The sequence below is a fragment of the Antechinus flavipes genome, chromosome 2 (genome assembly GCF_016432865.1).
Source record: "Antechinus flavipes isolate AdamAnt ecotype Samford, QLD, Australia chromosome 2, AdamAnt_v2, whole genome shotgun sequence".
Classification (NCBI taxonomy): domain Eukaryota; kingdom Metazoa; phylum Chordata; class Mammalia; order Dasyuromorphia; family Dasyuridae; genus Antechinus; species Antechinus flavipes.
This window is the reverse complement of record NC_067399.1, coordinates 222012018-222028682: the sequence shown is the minus strand read 5'-3', so window position 1 is coordinate 222028682 and position 16665 is coordinate 222012018. Positions and strand designations below refer to the sequence as shown.

Here is a 16665-nt window from a genome sequence, read left to right as displayed (position 1 = left end):
TCTACTTGGTCACTTCTGATTTTAAAGGAATTATTTTCTTCAATGATCTTTTGTATTTCCTTTTTCATTTGACCTATTTTTTAAGGTGTTATTTTCCTCAATAAATTTTTGTTATCTTTTCCTGTGCTATTAACTTTTTTTGGGGGAGAGATTCTCTTGCATTAATCATTTCTTTTCCCACTTTTTCTTTTATTTCCCTAATTTGCTTTTAAAAATCATTTTTTAACCTCTTTTAGGAATTCTTTTTGGAACTGAGACCAAATTTTATTCTTTGAGGCTTCACATGTAGCCATTTTTAAACATCATTGTCCTCTTTCTAAGTTTATGCCTTGATATTTCCTGTATAAAATAGTAAGTTTCTATAGTTAATATCTTTTTTTCCTTAATTTTTTCTGCCTTTTTTGTGACTTGGGTTTTTAATATGAGAATTGGGCTCTTGTCTTACATAGTCCCAGGCTTTTTGGCTGGGGCTCAGTTCTTACTGTGTTGACTTTGACTGGGCTTCAGGGCAGGCTTTCCTTATGGCTTGTATTGGTATGTGGAGCCTTCCTGTTGATCTCTACTGTGTGTGCTGGCCTGCTTTAGGAGTGGGGCTTTGCTCTTGGGTTGCTATGGTAATAGTCTTTCTGGTATTTGGCCCCAGGAGAGTTCTTGTTACTAGTCAACCTTAGGGTGGGACTTAGCTGGCTTGATACAGGCCTTTATGTGTAGCAGGTCCTATTTGCTGCTGATCTGCCTGAAGGGTGGGACCTTACTGCTGGGCTGGTATAGAAACAGTCTCTCTGCTGATAGGCCTGCAGGAGCAGGGTCTCCCTATTGACCCATGAGGAAGGGGCTTCCCTACTGGTCAGCAGTGGGGTCAAGCCTTGCTGGTGGCTTATTCTGGGGATGGGAGTGCTGGGATGGCAATTTGCTGGTCTGCAGACTGCTCACATTCCTTGGGGACTGCTGATTTGCTGGAGAACATGGGTCTGTGGTGATTTTCCCCAAGCTTGGAACCTAGCTGCAAGACCCCCTATTGTGAGGCTAGCTGTGGCTGTGCTGCTTTTAGAACTTGTTTGCTTCCCATGCCAGTGAGACATAGATCATTTCTGCTGTCCTGGTAAATGATTCTCTGCTCCCAGTACAATTCTGAGGCAGTTTTGTAGTTGTTTGGAGGGGAATTTGGTAGGGCTTCAGAAGGCTTCTCAATGCACCATCTTGTCATTGGAAGTTCCACTCCATTTTTTTACAAATGTGAAATAGTGAAAAAATCGAATCTAATATTGGACTCAGCAGCTAGAGTTTATGTTCCTAAAGAGTAGTTTTGTTGGTGACTTTCGAAAAGCCCTACATAGCCTCTACTCAGATAAATGGATTCATCATATGTTCTGAACACCAAGAGTCCAGCTGATTATAATGGGGAATTCTTGTCTCTTTTGGTTAAGTTGTCTTTCAGGGAGTACAGTTATATTTTATTTCATCATAATGATAGAGTTCTTCAAAATAAAATCCTGTATTGTTTTTTCTTATATCTACAGATGAATGAGTTAACACATTTGTGATGTTTAATTGCAGATGTGGATGCTACATGCAGTGACTTTGCTTTTGGAACAGCTCTGCATATTGCAGCATTTAACTTGTGCACGGGGGCTGTGAAGTGTTTACTGGAACATGGAGCAAATCCTGCATTTAGGGTAAGGATTTAGATTTTTAAGAAAGAGCTACTCCTATGCCCCTCCTAAACTTATTATCCCCAACCAAATGGATAAATGGAAAAAAAATCAAATTATCAACTATAACTGTGTTTAAAAATTTTGGCTAATAATTAAATGGTAATCCAAAGTTCGTATTTGGATATAGGATAGCTCACTGAAAGTAACAACAGATTGCAGTTTAGGTTCAGCTTTCCCAAGGTCTAAGCCAGACTTATGCCATCCCAGAGTGTGGACAAATTGCCTATCTTTTATAATTGATAATAAAATCATGTTCTCAGAAATTCAAGGAATGACTGCTAACATTAAAATGCATCAAAAGATCAGTGCTGCATATAATATTGTTGTTGCTAAAGCTACTTTGCATTTCTTTTTAGCTTTTGCTCCTTTCTTCTCTGTGTCCTGTCCCATTTTAGATAGAGTTTCTGTTACTCGATGCCTACAGCCAAAGAATGAGTTTTTATTTACTAAATATGATTAATTAAAAGTGTATGTCTTCAAGAAAATGGGAAGATATTTCTTTTATTTTTGATATAGTTGTGGATAAAGTTTTTACATTAGGATTCTAAAATTGTATGTTTAAAGCCCAAAGGGATCTAGATGCCATATAGTCTAACTCTTTCACTTTACAGATGAGGAAATTGAGGCCTTAAGAGGGAAAAAGATTTATCTAGGCTATCTGGTTAACATCAGAGCCATGATTGGAACCCAGCTGTTCATGCTGCCTCATAGATATGTTATTGAAAAGTTGCATGTTAAATACAAATTTATGTATTAAATCTACGTTCCATTTAATTTACTTACATTATAAAGAATGAGAACTAGCTTAGTGGATATTTTGGTGGATTGAGGTCAGGAAGCTTTGGTTTCAAATTCCATCTTTTGATACTACCATTAAGTGAAATACTATCTGTGATCCTTGTCAAGTTACTTAACTGCAGTCTATTTCTAGCACCTTCCTAGGATTTATCTCCTAAATCATAAATTTTCAGTTTGTTCTTAGGAATTGGAAAAGTTGAGGTGACATTCTGTAGCCTAATATTCAATAATAAAAATTGAGATTTATATATGTGTGTGTGTGTGTGTGTGTGTGTGTGTGTGTGTGTGTGTGTGTTGGGGAATTTATTCCAAGATGGTTTAAGAAAAATTGCATTTAAGAGTTTAGCACATTTTAAAATATGACATATTTTGAGAAAAGAAGATAATTTTCTCCCTTTCATAATGTTCTCACTTGCAAAATTAATAGTGAAGTAAGATTGAAATCATAATCTGGAACAGAGAATGTAATATATAATAATAAAGAAGATAATTGAATCTTTGTGAAGGACCTTACTGGTTTATTCAGACCTTTATCTGAATCATAAATTCTCTTCTTGCTGCTTGTACTTCTAGGGAAGAATAGAGTTTATTATAGATGGTACAAGATAGCCCACTTTGTTTTTTGACAATTCTAATTGTTAGGATGTTCTTTCTTATACTAAACTGAAGTCTTCTTTCCTGTGCCTTTCCCTGCTTGAAGTTCTGCAAATATCAGGGCTCAAGCAAAATAAGTTTAATGCCTTCAGGGTTGTAATATCATACAATGTAAAGAGCACTGAACTTCAAGGCCTGGTCAAATCCTGGATCTGTTCCTCACCTGTATGATCTTAGAAAAAATCACTTGACTTCCCTGGGCCTCAGTTTCTTCATTTGTACAATGAAAGTGTTGGACTAGATGATTTCTTAGATCCCTCCCAGGTCTAAATCCATGCTCCTTTGATCTGTGTGATAACCATTCAAATATGTGGTGACCGAAATCAGTACTCTTGCTATCATCTTTCTTCTGTAGGCTAACCAGTCTTAGTTAGTCCTTATATGTTTCTTTATATGACCTAGTCCAACTGGTAAACAGATAAGAGTGGAAGGGTTATCTATTGCACTGATAAACTCTTTTTACCCCAGAGTGTATGCAGGTTTCCAAAAAGTGCTAGGAGCTATCCCCTTGTGGTACTTAACTCATGGAATTTCAATTTATTGTTCCTATGGACATTTTCTTCTTTATAAGCATTCTCAGATTGATTCTTTATGTGACTGAAATTTTTACTTCTGTCAACTTTTGTGCCCTATGCTTTGCTTTTGATGCGTCCTTTTTTTTCGATTTATGTTTCTCTTTCCCCCCACATTCTTTTGTATTTTATTTTTATAAGTCAGCATTTATTTTTTATTTTTTTCTCCTTAGATTTTACCATTTTAATTACTTCATTATGGTAAATCAGATAACTGTTTCAGTCAGTGGTCATTTAAATGTTTCCTTTTTCTTGATACCAAAAAACTCCCAACACACCAAAACTACAACACCCCTCCCCCCCCCGCCCAAACAAACAAAACACTAAAAAACACAACATTAGAATCTAGGACATATGGACATTTAGTTTATTTTTTGTCACTATAACTGTCCTGCTCTTACTACTCTTCTTATAGGAGCATGTTCTGAACTATTTTCATCCTGTTCCTGAAATGCAAGGATGAACTCTTAAGTTCTTCCAAAGTTACTTTTGTGCAATAGAATAATATTGCAAGGTTTAGTAATGACTATTTAAAAAGACACATTTTCTTCTATTTCTGTTTTTATTATACATTACTGGGAGAGAAGGGACTATTTCTCATATATATTTTTATCCCTTTGAATAGCTAATATAATTCTTTGCATAAAGTAGATATTTTTTTTAATCAATTGTAAACTGTGACATTTGTCTTTCAATATTTGTAGAATGACAAAGGACAAATCCCTGCGGATGTTGTTCCGGACCCAGTTGATATGCCATTAGAGATGGCAGATGCAGCAGCCAGTGCTAAACAAATCAAACAAATGCTATTGGATGCTGTCCCTTTATTATGTGATGTCTCAAAGACCATGCTCCCAAATTATGATCCTACAAGTGGCAAAAGTATGCTTACATCATTAGGCCTAAAGTTGGGAGACCGTGTGATCATTGCAGGACAGAAGGTAAAGTGATTCAAATCACCAAAGTAATATCTAAGATTAGCATGCCTATTTATTTAAGAAAAAAGTAAAAAAAAAAAAAACTTGAATAGAGGGGGATTTAAGAGAGTTTTCCTTTACCCATTTGAAAAAAGGATTTTTTTCCCTACTAATCCAATAAGAATTTTTAAGTATTAAGTTTTGATGGGGGAATTCTAGGAACCTCACAAATGAGGAAATGGGGAATGTTAGAAATAAAGGATGATGTACAGAGGATATCTTTTCCCTGACATAAATTTTGATATTTGATTTCCCTTGAAAACTTTTTCAGTGGTCTTTCCATTTTGTGTTTTTTTAGCAAAAAGAATTTATTCTCTCCTCTTGATAGTGGGCAACCTTCATTAGAATAGGGCATTACAAAAATCTCATTTAAAACTTGTCATTGGAGTAGGATAGAGCGAGGCTACTTACAAAGGTTACTATTTTGTGTTTGTGTTGTGAAAGGGTTAGCAAATTATAAAGATTATAAACTTAATGATTTAAATTCAGATTAAACAACTTTAGTTCAGAACTCAGGTATTCTTATGCTTCAGAATGGAATTTTATTTTTTAAAAACAAAGTAGTTGGTTATAGGAATTTTTCTGCCTTCACTATAATTATAAAAATAATCTATATTTATATCCATAGGTTGGAATATTAAGATTTTGTGGCACAACTGAATTTGCCAGTGGACAGTGGGCTGGCATTGAGTTGAGTGAACCAGAAGGAAAGAATAATGGAAGTGTTGGGAAAGTTCAGTACTTTAAATGTCCTCCTAAATATGGTAAGATATTAATCTTAATTATGAAGAATTTACAATATCTAAAAATAATTTAGAAGCCTCACACTAGATTGGTAGCACATTACAATTACAGTTAATCTTATATTATCTGTATTAATGATTTTTTGTGTTATCCATACTAAACATTCTCTAATTTAACAGACACAGAATTCTTTATAGATCAAGGTTGTGTTTTCCTTTTAGCTAAGAAAATAGTTCTTGTTCCATGTATAGAGTCTTTGGAATTGACTATAAATTTAACAGCCTAAGAATGTGTGTGTGTGTGTGTGTATGTATAATGTGAATCATTTGCTAGGAAAAATAATCTTACATGTTGCTTATTCCTGGAACATCTGAGACTGGGATGAATAGAAAATCCATATTGTCAAGAGAAATACAGACTTTATTCATCCTCTTATTTTAACTTGGTTCTTCTCCATTTCTTTGTTATTTCATTTTCTTTTCCTCTTATTATTTTTTTAAAATTTATTTTATTCTGAACTTAAGAAATGAAACAAAATTTTCAGTTAAGTAGGATAGAAAAATGGATTGATCTCAAATTCTAAGTCCATTTTGCACAACTTGCTGTTCCTTTTAAAATATGCAACAAAGTTAACACTTTATTTTTTCTCCTTTCCCCTGTCTCTATTTTTTCAAACTTCAAAATGTTTACCATTAGACACAAATCTGTATCTATATATTTTTTCTCTTGATTCAGACAAAATCTTCATATGATCTCTAAAGTTAATTTGGATATTTATAATGATGTAAAATATTGGTCTGACCAAATTCTTCCATGTTGCTTTCTAGCTTTCCCAACAATTTTTACCAAGTAATGAATTCTTAACCCCCAAACTTAAGTCTTACATTTGTCAAATACCAAGTTACTCTGTTTGCTCCTGTAAATTCTATATTTACAGTGTTCCACTGATCAACTTTTCTGTTTCTTAACCAATATCGAATAGTTTTGATAATCACTACCTTATAATATAGTTTAGTTCTGATACTCTTAAACTTCCTTCCTTTACATTTTCCCCCCATTAGTTTGTGATATTCTTGATCTTTTATTTTTCAAAATGAATTTTATTATTGTTTATTTCTAGCTCAGTATAATTTTTTTTGGTAACTTAATTGAGGCAGCATTGAATATATGGATTAATTTTGGTAAAATTATCATTTTTATTCTGTTGACCATGCCTATCCATGAATAATTGCTATTTCTCATTTATTTAAATCTGGTTTTATTTGCACATAAAGTTTTTTATGGTTTTATTCATATAGATCCTGGAGTTTTTTTGGTAGGTGTATTCCCAGGTATTCTATACTGTCTGGAGTAATTTTAAATAAGCTAATTTTATAATTAAATGGTTTTAATTAATTATTAATTAGTTATTAATAAAATTATTAAATTTTATCTAATTATTTTTGCAGAATTCTATTGGTGATACATAGGCATACTGATGATTTATGGGGATTTACATTATATTCTACTACTTTGCTTGAAAGTATTATTTCAGTTAACTTTTTAGTTGAGTCTTTAGGATTTTCCAAGTATATCATCATATCGTCTGCAAAAAAAGAGAGTTGTATTATCTCATTCTGTATTCTTATTCCTGCTATTTCTTTTTCTTTCTTATTGACACTGCTAGGACTTCCAATATAATATTGAATAATATTGGTGATTGGCTTTTAGATATGGTTTTAGGTATATGCTTCAAATCAATTAAAGGAAAAGTCCATTTATGCCTATACTACCAAGTATTGGTTTTTTAAAATAGAAATGTGTTATATTTTATCAAATGCTTTTATGCATCTATTGATATTATTCATCCCTGTATTGCTGGTATGATTCATAATTTATAATCTTTGTAATATATTGTTGTAATCTTTTAACTAGTATTTTATTTAGGATTTTTATATTCACATTAATTAATGAAAATAGTCTTTTTCTGGTTTTTACTTTTTGTGGTTTAAGTATCAGTATCATATTTGTTTTTATAAAAGGAGTTTGGTCTCTTAGAAAAAAAATTTCCATTGCCAGATGGATTTACAAGTGAATTCTATCAAACATTTAAAGAACAATTAATTTATACTATATAAACTATTAGGAGATTCGGGGAAGGAGTCCTATCAAATTCCTTTTATAATACTGATATGGTACTGATACTTAAAGGCCAAAACAGAGAAAGAAAATTTTAGGGGCAGCTAGGTGGCACAGTGGATAGAGTACCAGCCCTGAAGTCAGGAGGACCTGAATTCAAATCTGGCCTTAGACACTTAACACTTCCTAGCTGTGTGACCCTGGGCAAGTCACTTAACCTCAATTTCCTCAGGAAAAAATTAGATTAATTTCCCTACTGAATATTGATACAGAAATCTTAAATAAAGTATTAGCAAAGAGATTATAGAAACTTATTACTAGGATAATACACTATGATCTCTAGAGGTATTTATACCAGGAATCCTAGGCTGGGTCAGTATAAGGAAAACTATCAGTATAATTGACCATATCAATAACCAAACAGAAATCATATGATTTTTTTAATAGATCAGAAAAAGCATTTGACAAAACATAACACCCATTCCTATTAAAAGTGCTAATAAACATAGGAATAAATGGCATTTTACTTAAAATGATAAGGAGCAACCTAGAGAGAGAACTGTGGGAACTGAGTGCGGATCACAACATAGTATTTTCATTCTTTTTGTTGTTGTTTGCTTGGATTTTGTTTTCTTTCTCATTTATTTCCTTTTTGATCTGATTTTTCTTGTGCAGCATGATATTTGTGGAAATATATATAGAAGAATTTCACGTGCTTAACATATTGGATTACTTGCTGTCTAGGGGAGGAGATGAGAGGAAGGGAGAGAAAAATCTTAGAACACAAGATTTTGTGAAAGTGAATGTTGAAAATTATCCATGTATAAATTTTGAAAATAAAAAGCTTTAATTAAAAAAATGATAAGCATCAATATATAAAATCATCACCAAGTGCTATGTGTAATAAGGATAAGCTAGAAACATTCTCAATAAGATCTGGGATGAAACAAGGGTGCCCATTATCACCATTATTATTTAATATTATACTAGAAATGTTAACTTTAGTAATAAGAGAGAAAGAAGAAATTGAAGGAATTAAGAGCAGGTAATGAGTAAACAAAATTGTCTTTTTGCAGATGATGTGATATATTTAGAGAATCCTAGAGGAAACAACTTTAGCAAAGTTGTAGGATATAAAATAAACTCACATAAATTTTTTTTATCTGCTTTTGGCCTCTTACTCCTGTTAAAATTCCACTCCACAGGATACAAAATAAATCCTCAGCATTTTTATACATCACCAACAAAATCCAACAGCAAGAAATACAAAGGAGAGGAGAGAGGGAGAGGGAGAGAAAGAGGAAGAGGGAGAGAGAAAAGGAGAGGGAGAAGGAGAGGAAAAGGGAGAGGGACTGTTGACAGCATAAAATATTTGGGAATCTTATCTACCAAAGGAAAGTCAGGAATTATATGAGCAAAATTACAAAAAACTTTCCACACAAATAAAGTCAGACTTAAATAATTGGAAAAATATTAAGTGCTCTTGGATAGGCCGAGCGAATATAATAAAGATGACAATATTCCCTAAACTAATCTATTTATTTAGTGCTATACCAATCAGACTTCCAAGAAAATATTTTAATGATCTAGAAAAAATAACCACAAAATTCATATGGAACAATAAAAAGTCGAGAATCTCAAGGGAACTAATGAAAAATAAAATCAAATGAAGGTGGCCTAGCTGTACCTGATCTAAAATTATATTATAAAGCAGCAGTCACCAAAACCATTTGGTATTGACTAAGAAATAGATTAGTTGATGTGGAATAAGTTAGGTTCACAAGACAGAATAGTCAACTATAGCAATCTAGTGTTTGACAAACCTAAAGATCCTAACTTTGGGATAAGAATTCATTATTTGATAAAAAACTGCTGGGATAACTAGAAATTAGCATGGCAGAAATTAGGCATGAACCCACACTTAACACCGTATACCAAAATAAAATCAAAATGGGTCCATGATCTAGGCATAAAGAACTAGATTATAAATAAATCAGAGGAACATAGGATAGTTGATCTCTCAGACTTGTGGAGCAGAAAGAAATTTGTGACCAAAGATGAACTAGAGACCATTACTGATCACAAAATAGAAAATTTTGATTATATCAAATTAAAAAGCCTTTGTACAAACAAAACTAATGCAAACAAGATTAGAAGGGAAGCAACAAACTGGGAAAATATCTTCATAGTTAAAGGTTCTGATAAAGGCCTCATTTCCAAAATATATAGAGAATTGACTCAAATTTATAAGAAATCAAGTCATTCTCCAATTGATAAATGGTCAAAGGATATGAACAGACAATTTTCAGATGATGAAATTGAAACTATTACCACTCATATGAGTGTTCCAAATCACTATTGATCAGAGAAATGCAAATTAAGACAACTCTGAGATACCATTACACACCTGTCAGATTGGCTAAGGTGACAGGAAAAAATAATGATGAATGTTGGAGGGGATGCGGGAAAACTGGGACACTGATGTGTGAACAAATCCAACCATTCTGGAGAGCAATCTGGAATTATGCCTCAAAAATTATCAAACTGTGCATACCCTTTGATCCAGCAGTGTTACTTCTGGGCTTATATCCCAAAGACATACTAAAGAAGGGAAAGGGACCTGTATGTGCCAAAATGTTTGTGGTAGCCCTGTTTGTAGTGGCTAGAAACTGGAAATTGAATGGATGCCCATCAATTGGAGAATGGCTGGATAAATTGTGGTATATGAACGTTATGGAATATTATTGCTCTGTAAGGAATGACCAGCAGGATGAATACAGAGAGGCTTGGAGAGATTTACATGAACTGATGCTAAGTGAAATGAGCAGAACCAGGAGATCATTATATACCTTAACAATGACATTGTATGAGGATGTATTCTGATGGAAGTGGATTTCTTTGACAAAGAGACCTAACTCCGTTTCAATTGATAAATGATGGACAGAAGCAGCTACAACCAAAGAAAGAACACTGGGAAATGAAACTAAACTATTTGCATTTTTGTTTTTCTTCCCGGGTTATTTTTACCTTCTGAATCCAATTCTCCCTGTGCAACAAGAGAACTGTTTGGTTCTGCAAACATATATTGTATCTAGGATATACTGCAACATATTTAACATATATAGGACTGCTTGCCATCTAGGAGAGGGGAGGGAGGGGAAAAATCAGAACAGAAGCGAGTGCAAGGGATAATGTTTTTTTTTTTTTTTCCATCTTGAATTCCTTGAAATTGATCTTTGATATTGGTTCTTTTTTTTTTAATTTTAATATCTTTTTATTGATAGACGCATGCCAGGGTAATTTTTTACAGCATTATCCCTTGCATTCATTTCTGTTCCGATTTTTCCCCTCCCTCCCTCCACCCCTTCCCCCAGATGGCAAGCAGTCCTTTACATGTTGAATAGGTTACAGTATATCCTGGATACAATATATTTGTGCAGAACTGGACAGTTTTCTTGTTGTACAGGGAGAATTGAATTCAGAAGGTATAAATAACCCGGGAAGAAAAACAAAAATGCAAGCAGTTTATATTCATTTCCCAGTGTTCTTTCTCTGGGTATAGCTGCTTCTGTCCATCTTTGATCAATTAAGGCTCTCTTTATCGAAGAGATCCACTTCCATCAGAATACATCCTCAAACAGTATCGTTGTTGAGGTATATAAATGCTTGCATTTTTGTTTTTGAGCATTGTTCCAGATTGCTCTCCAGAATGGCTGGATGTGTTCACAATTCCACCAACAATGTATCAGTGTCCCTGTTTTCCCACATCCCCTCCAACATTCCCCATTATCTTTCCCTGTCATTCTAGCCAATCTGACAGGTGTGTAGTGGTATCTCAGAGTTGTCTTAATTTGCATTTCTCTGATTAATAATGATTTGGAGCATATTTTCATATGTCTATAAATAGTTTCAATTTCTTCATCTGAGAATTGTCTGTTCATATCCTTTGACCATTTATCAATTGGAGAATGGTTTAATTTCTTATAGATTAGAGTCAATTCTCTATATATTTTGGAAATGAGGCCTTTATCAGAACCTTTGATTGTAAAAATGTTTTCCCAGTTTATTGTTTCCCTTCTAATCTTGTTTGCATTTGTTTTGTTTGTACAAAAACTTTTCAATTTGATATAATCAAAATTTTCTATGTTGTGGTCAATAGCGATCTCTAGTTCTTCTTTGGTCATAAATTCCTCCCTCTTCCACAGGTCTGGAAGGTAAACTATCCTATGCTCTTCCAATTTATTTATCATCTCATTCTTTATGCCTAGGTCATGAACCCATTTTGACCTTATCTTGGTGTACGGTGTTAAGTGTGGGTCAATGCCTAGTTTCTGCCATACTGATTTCCAATTTTCCCAGCCATTTTTGTCAAATAATGCATTCTTATCCCAGAAACTGGTGTCTTTGGGTTTGTCAAACACTATATTATTAAAGTTTTTGGCTGTTTTGTCCTTTGAACCTAACCTATTCCATTGATCAACTAGTCTATTTCTTAGCCAATACCAGATGGTTTTAGTAACTGCTGCTTTATAATATAATTTTAGATCTGGTACAGCTAGGCCACCTTCATTTGATTTTTTTTTTCATTAATTCCCTTGAAATTCTTGACCTTTTGTTTTTCCATATGAACTTTGTTGTTATTTTTTCTAATTCATCCAAGTAGTTTTTTGGGAGTCTGGTATAGCACTAAATAAGTAGATTAATTTAGGTAGTATTGTCATCTTTATTATATTTGCTCGCCCAATCCAAGAGCATTTAATATTTTTCCAGTTGGTTAGATCAGACTTAATTTGTGTGGAAAGTGTTTTGTAGTTTTGCTCATAAAGTTTCTGATTTTCCCTTGGCAGATAGATTCCTAAATATTTTATACAATCAGTAGTTACTTTAAATGGAATTTCTTTTTGTAACTCTAACTGTTGGGTTTTGTTAGTGATATATAAGAATGCTGATGACTTATGAAGGGATAATGTTGTAAAAAAATTACCCTGGCATGGGTTCTGTCAATAAAAAGTTATTATAAAATAAAAAAAATAAAATAAAATTCTGTTCCAGATAATTAGATATAGGACCTTGTTAGGATATTCAGCTTAGATAAATAGCAACAATTATATTAGTATTTAATTCCAAATTTAATTTGCTATTTATCCTATTAATAATTTCCATTGAGCAATCTTAAAACTTTCTGTACTTAGATTCTTTGAGTTTATTATGCTTTCTTACTGTATTAAATTATTTCGAATCTTTGTTGGTGAGCATAGTAGAAGCAACCAGTTGGGTATTTTGCCAAGCTCTAAGACACAAAAAAAGCTTATGTTGCAATTAAGGAGATAACACAAAAAGAGAATCTGGAAGATAGGATGGAGATGGAGGTTGAGATATGAGTGGGGAAATGGCTGAGAAATGGCTTGGAGAGGACATCCATCTAAAATTGAGAAAACTGTGGTTAATTTGTACAAATGATACTTATTTGCTTGAATCTTAGCTATATGTTGTATTTACAAGGTTGCAAATGTAACAAATTCTTCTTAGAAGGAAATCCAGAAATCTAAATTGTCAAGTTAAATTTATGTGAAAACTACAATGTTACATCGATCCCTTCATTCTGTGAAGCTTTTTTTGGCTTTTAACAGCTTCATTAACTTAGATTTTATATATTACTCTGTTGCTTTCTTATATTCTTGCTCCCGTTAGATGAAAAAAACTCCTTGAGGAGATGCTATCTTACATTTCTTTTGTAATAAGCCTCATGGCACCTTACATCATAGCATATGACTTTTTAAAGTTAAAAAAAATTCTCCCAAATCAGTTTCATCCTGATTAAGAGTCTTCTGGTAGGTGAGTCATTCCCACTCTCACTTGTCATTTTGGTTGCCATTGGTAGAAAACAAATACAGATTGTTTCTGAACTCTACTGCTGGACAAGAGAAGAATACTACTACTTCCATCACAGCTGATGACAGCTAAATGGAAACCTGCTTATATTATTATAGGTCAGCCTCTATGTCAGGTTGTCTCTGATTTTGTGATTATACCATGGTCTAATTCTGTTCATTAAACTAGTGTTAGTTTACTATATATGAGTTACTATGTCAGGTTTCATATAGAATACATAATGTTGTATCCTATAGTTGAGTCTAAAAAATACCATAATTGATTATAGCAACAAAGACGGTTGAATAGTGAGATGATACTAAGTGAGAAAGGTTAGGTGTATACTAAAAGCTCAGCCAGGAATTCTCCAAATTTTGGAATTTTAATATTAATGTTAACTTTAATGTTAAAAGAGGCTATTTGTTGTATTTTCTATTTCATACTCTCTTCTCTTCTCCTCTTCCCTCCCTCTCACCCTCCCCTTCTTTTCTCTCCTCCTCTTCCCTTCCGTCTCCTTCTCCCCTTCCCCTATTTCTCCCTTTCCCCTTCCCTTTCCCCTTCCTTTTCTCCTTCCTCTTCCCCTTCTCCCTCCTTCTTCTCCCCCTCCCCCCTCCTTCTTCTCCTTCTCCCCCTCCTTCTCCCCTTCCTTCACTTCTTTTTTTCCCTCCTTCTCCCCCTCCTTCTACTCTTCCCCTTCTTTTCCCCCTTTCTTTTTCCCTCTCCCTCTTTTTTTCCCTTTTTTCTTTTTTCCCAACCTCCTCTCTCTCTCTCTCTCTCTCTCTCTCTCTCTCTCTCTCTCTTTCTCTCTCTCTCTGTGTGTGTATGTACATGAACATGTCTATTTAAAGCCTAAAGATTCTCCTACTGGAACAGAGGGCTAAACTTTGTGGAAGATATTTGTATTTTATATATTGTTATTAAATTAACTATTTCTCCAAATGAATTTATTGAAAATGCTTGTTTCTGTTGACCTTTTCCTTTACCAAACTTATATTTTGCACCATACTACTAATTACTAGACTGTATATTTATGTTATATGATTAGTTTTTCTTCCCAGTATTTTAAGCCCCTTGAGGACAAAAACTGCTTCTTAAGTTTTCCTGTCATCATTCACAATCTGGGTACTAAGTTAAGTGCTAACTAAATGTTCCTTGATAATAATACCAAATAATTGAACTTGGCCTTTTTATTTGAAATTCTGAATTTGGTATTTAGTAATGATCAAAAACGTCTATTTTCCTTTAGGCATTTTTGCACCTCTTTCAAAGATAAGCAAAGCTACAGATCGAAAGAAAACTATAGGACGAACACCTTCTGCACGCACTACAGTACCCGTCAGGTCCCAGAAAATTGATGTTACTCATGTAACTTCAAAAGTAAACACTGGTAAGTAATTCTGAAAATTTCATTACGTCCTTAAACATTAACACTTCTTTTGTATAAAAAGATTTTCTATATAACTTATAGCTTGGAATTTGGGGTATGTAGTTTGCTCTGAAGCCTGAAGTTGGTAAGAATTTAACATTGGATATGTTTAGCATTCCCTATTGCTTCAAGATTTCTGTTTCTAATAATAGTAACAAAGACCCTTCCTGTAGTTTAACCCTAATTTTTTTCCTGCTGCTTCTGAGAAGAGGTTGCCAGGATTCACCAAACTGCCAAAGGGGTTTGTGATTTCCACGAGGTTATGAACCTTTGCTTTAGAATCTTCTTTTCTACCTATCTTGAAAATTACTGCTAGAATAATCTTTTCATAGCACAACTTTCACCTTTCTATTCTTTCACTAATTAGGTCTCAAGTCCTCTATAGTCTTCTCCTTTCATAACTCTATTCAACCTCATCTCCCCCACCTTCCCTGCATATATACATCAATTCAGTTTTATTCTTCCTGTTGCTTTTCATAATGCAATATTTATGTTATTTTTTACCATTGGACCTTTGTATATTCTGTTTCCCCCTAGTATTCTATCACTCAATTAATAAACTTTTATTAAGCACCTACTATGTGCTAGATACCGTTCTAAGCACTTTAGAACTTGACCCCCTCTTCACAAACTTACCTATTAGTTAGTACTTGATTCAAGTCCCATCTCCTTTGGGAAGCCATCATGGCCGACTTTTAGTTTTTGTTAATACTTTCCTTCTTTGTATTTATTATCTGAACCACATAAATTACATTTATACCATTTATACCCTATATTTTTACTGACTATGGTTTGTCTGACTGCTGTGGGGATAAGGGTGGAGCTCTTCACACAATGCTTTGTTCTCTGGGGAAGGTAGTGCAGGTGTTGTGTTTTTGAGCTGCCTGAAATGATGGGGCTTTCCCAGGTTTCTTGGAATTGGAAAGGGGAAATGTTTGGAAATTAGTTTCTAAACTCTCAATAAAGATTTCTAAACAAGTTGAGGCCTGTTACAGAGAATAAAGGATAGCTTATGGATGATGTGAATGGACAACTGGGGGGAGAGGATCTCTTGTTTGGGCAGTGATCTACTACCAAGTTGGGCCTGAGAGAGGCTGTGAGAAAGGCTGTTTGCCATCCAATCCATTGTGTGCAAGGTGGTGGTCATGGGATGGCTTTGGACAGTAGCATGTCTCATGGCTTACTTGGAGGATTATTTTTTATGGCTGGTTAGGACAAAGCATAAATGGGATACAATTATGGTGGTTTGGTCACACATGAAAAAGTAGGCGATAATTCATGGTGCTTGGAAGGCCTGTAATCAACATTTTGTGAAGGTTGAACCTAGGAAGTCTCAGGGTTATCAGATTTGAATGTCTTTACAGGTTGGATGGATACTTTAGTGATGTTGGGCACCGAAGGCCTTCCACCTTGTGCTAAGGAGAGACAGGCTACTACAGAAGACATTTATCAGGGATCCTAGATTCGTAGGATTATAGCCAGAAAGGGATCTTAGAACACATTTCCTCCAACATCTTGGTTTTACAAATAGACAACTGAGGTGAAATGAAAAGATCACACAAATAATGTAGCAGAAATCTGAAGGGTGGGGAGGAAAATAAGCATTTATATGACACCTACTGTAGGTAAGGCACTTTACTGAGCACTTTTACAAATATCTTTTATTTTGATAATACATCTTGCAAGTAGGTGCTATTATCTTTATTTTATAATAGAAGAAATTAAGAGGGGCAGCTAGGTGGCGCAGTGGGTAGAGCACCAGCCCTGAACTCAGGAGGCCCTGAGTTCTT

The 16665-nt window shown here is 34.0% G+C and overlaps 1 protein-coding gene across 11 annotated transcripts in view; it reads left to right on the top strand.

The window, feature by feature from the left end:
- The window catches only part of CLIP4 (CAP-Gly domain containing linker protein family member 4), a 126901-nt gene that overhangs the window by 57444 nt on the left and 52792 nt on the right, over nt 1-16665 (top strand). For all 11 annotated transcript variants that reach the window (XM_051976217.1, XM_051976207.1, XM_051976215.1 and 8 more), the window contains 4 exons: nt 1558-1676; nt 4444-4680; nt 5345-5480; nt 14696-14836. In XM_051976217.1, coding sequence (XP_051832177.1) covers nt 1558-1676; nt 4444-4680; nt 5345-5480; nt 14696-14836 — 633 coding nt within the window. The remainder of the gene's footprint in view (nt 1-1557; nt 1677-4443; nt 4681-5344; nt 5481-14695; nt 14837-16665) is intronic.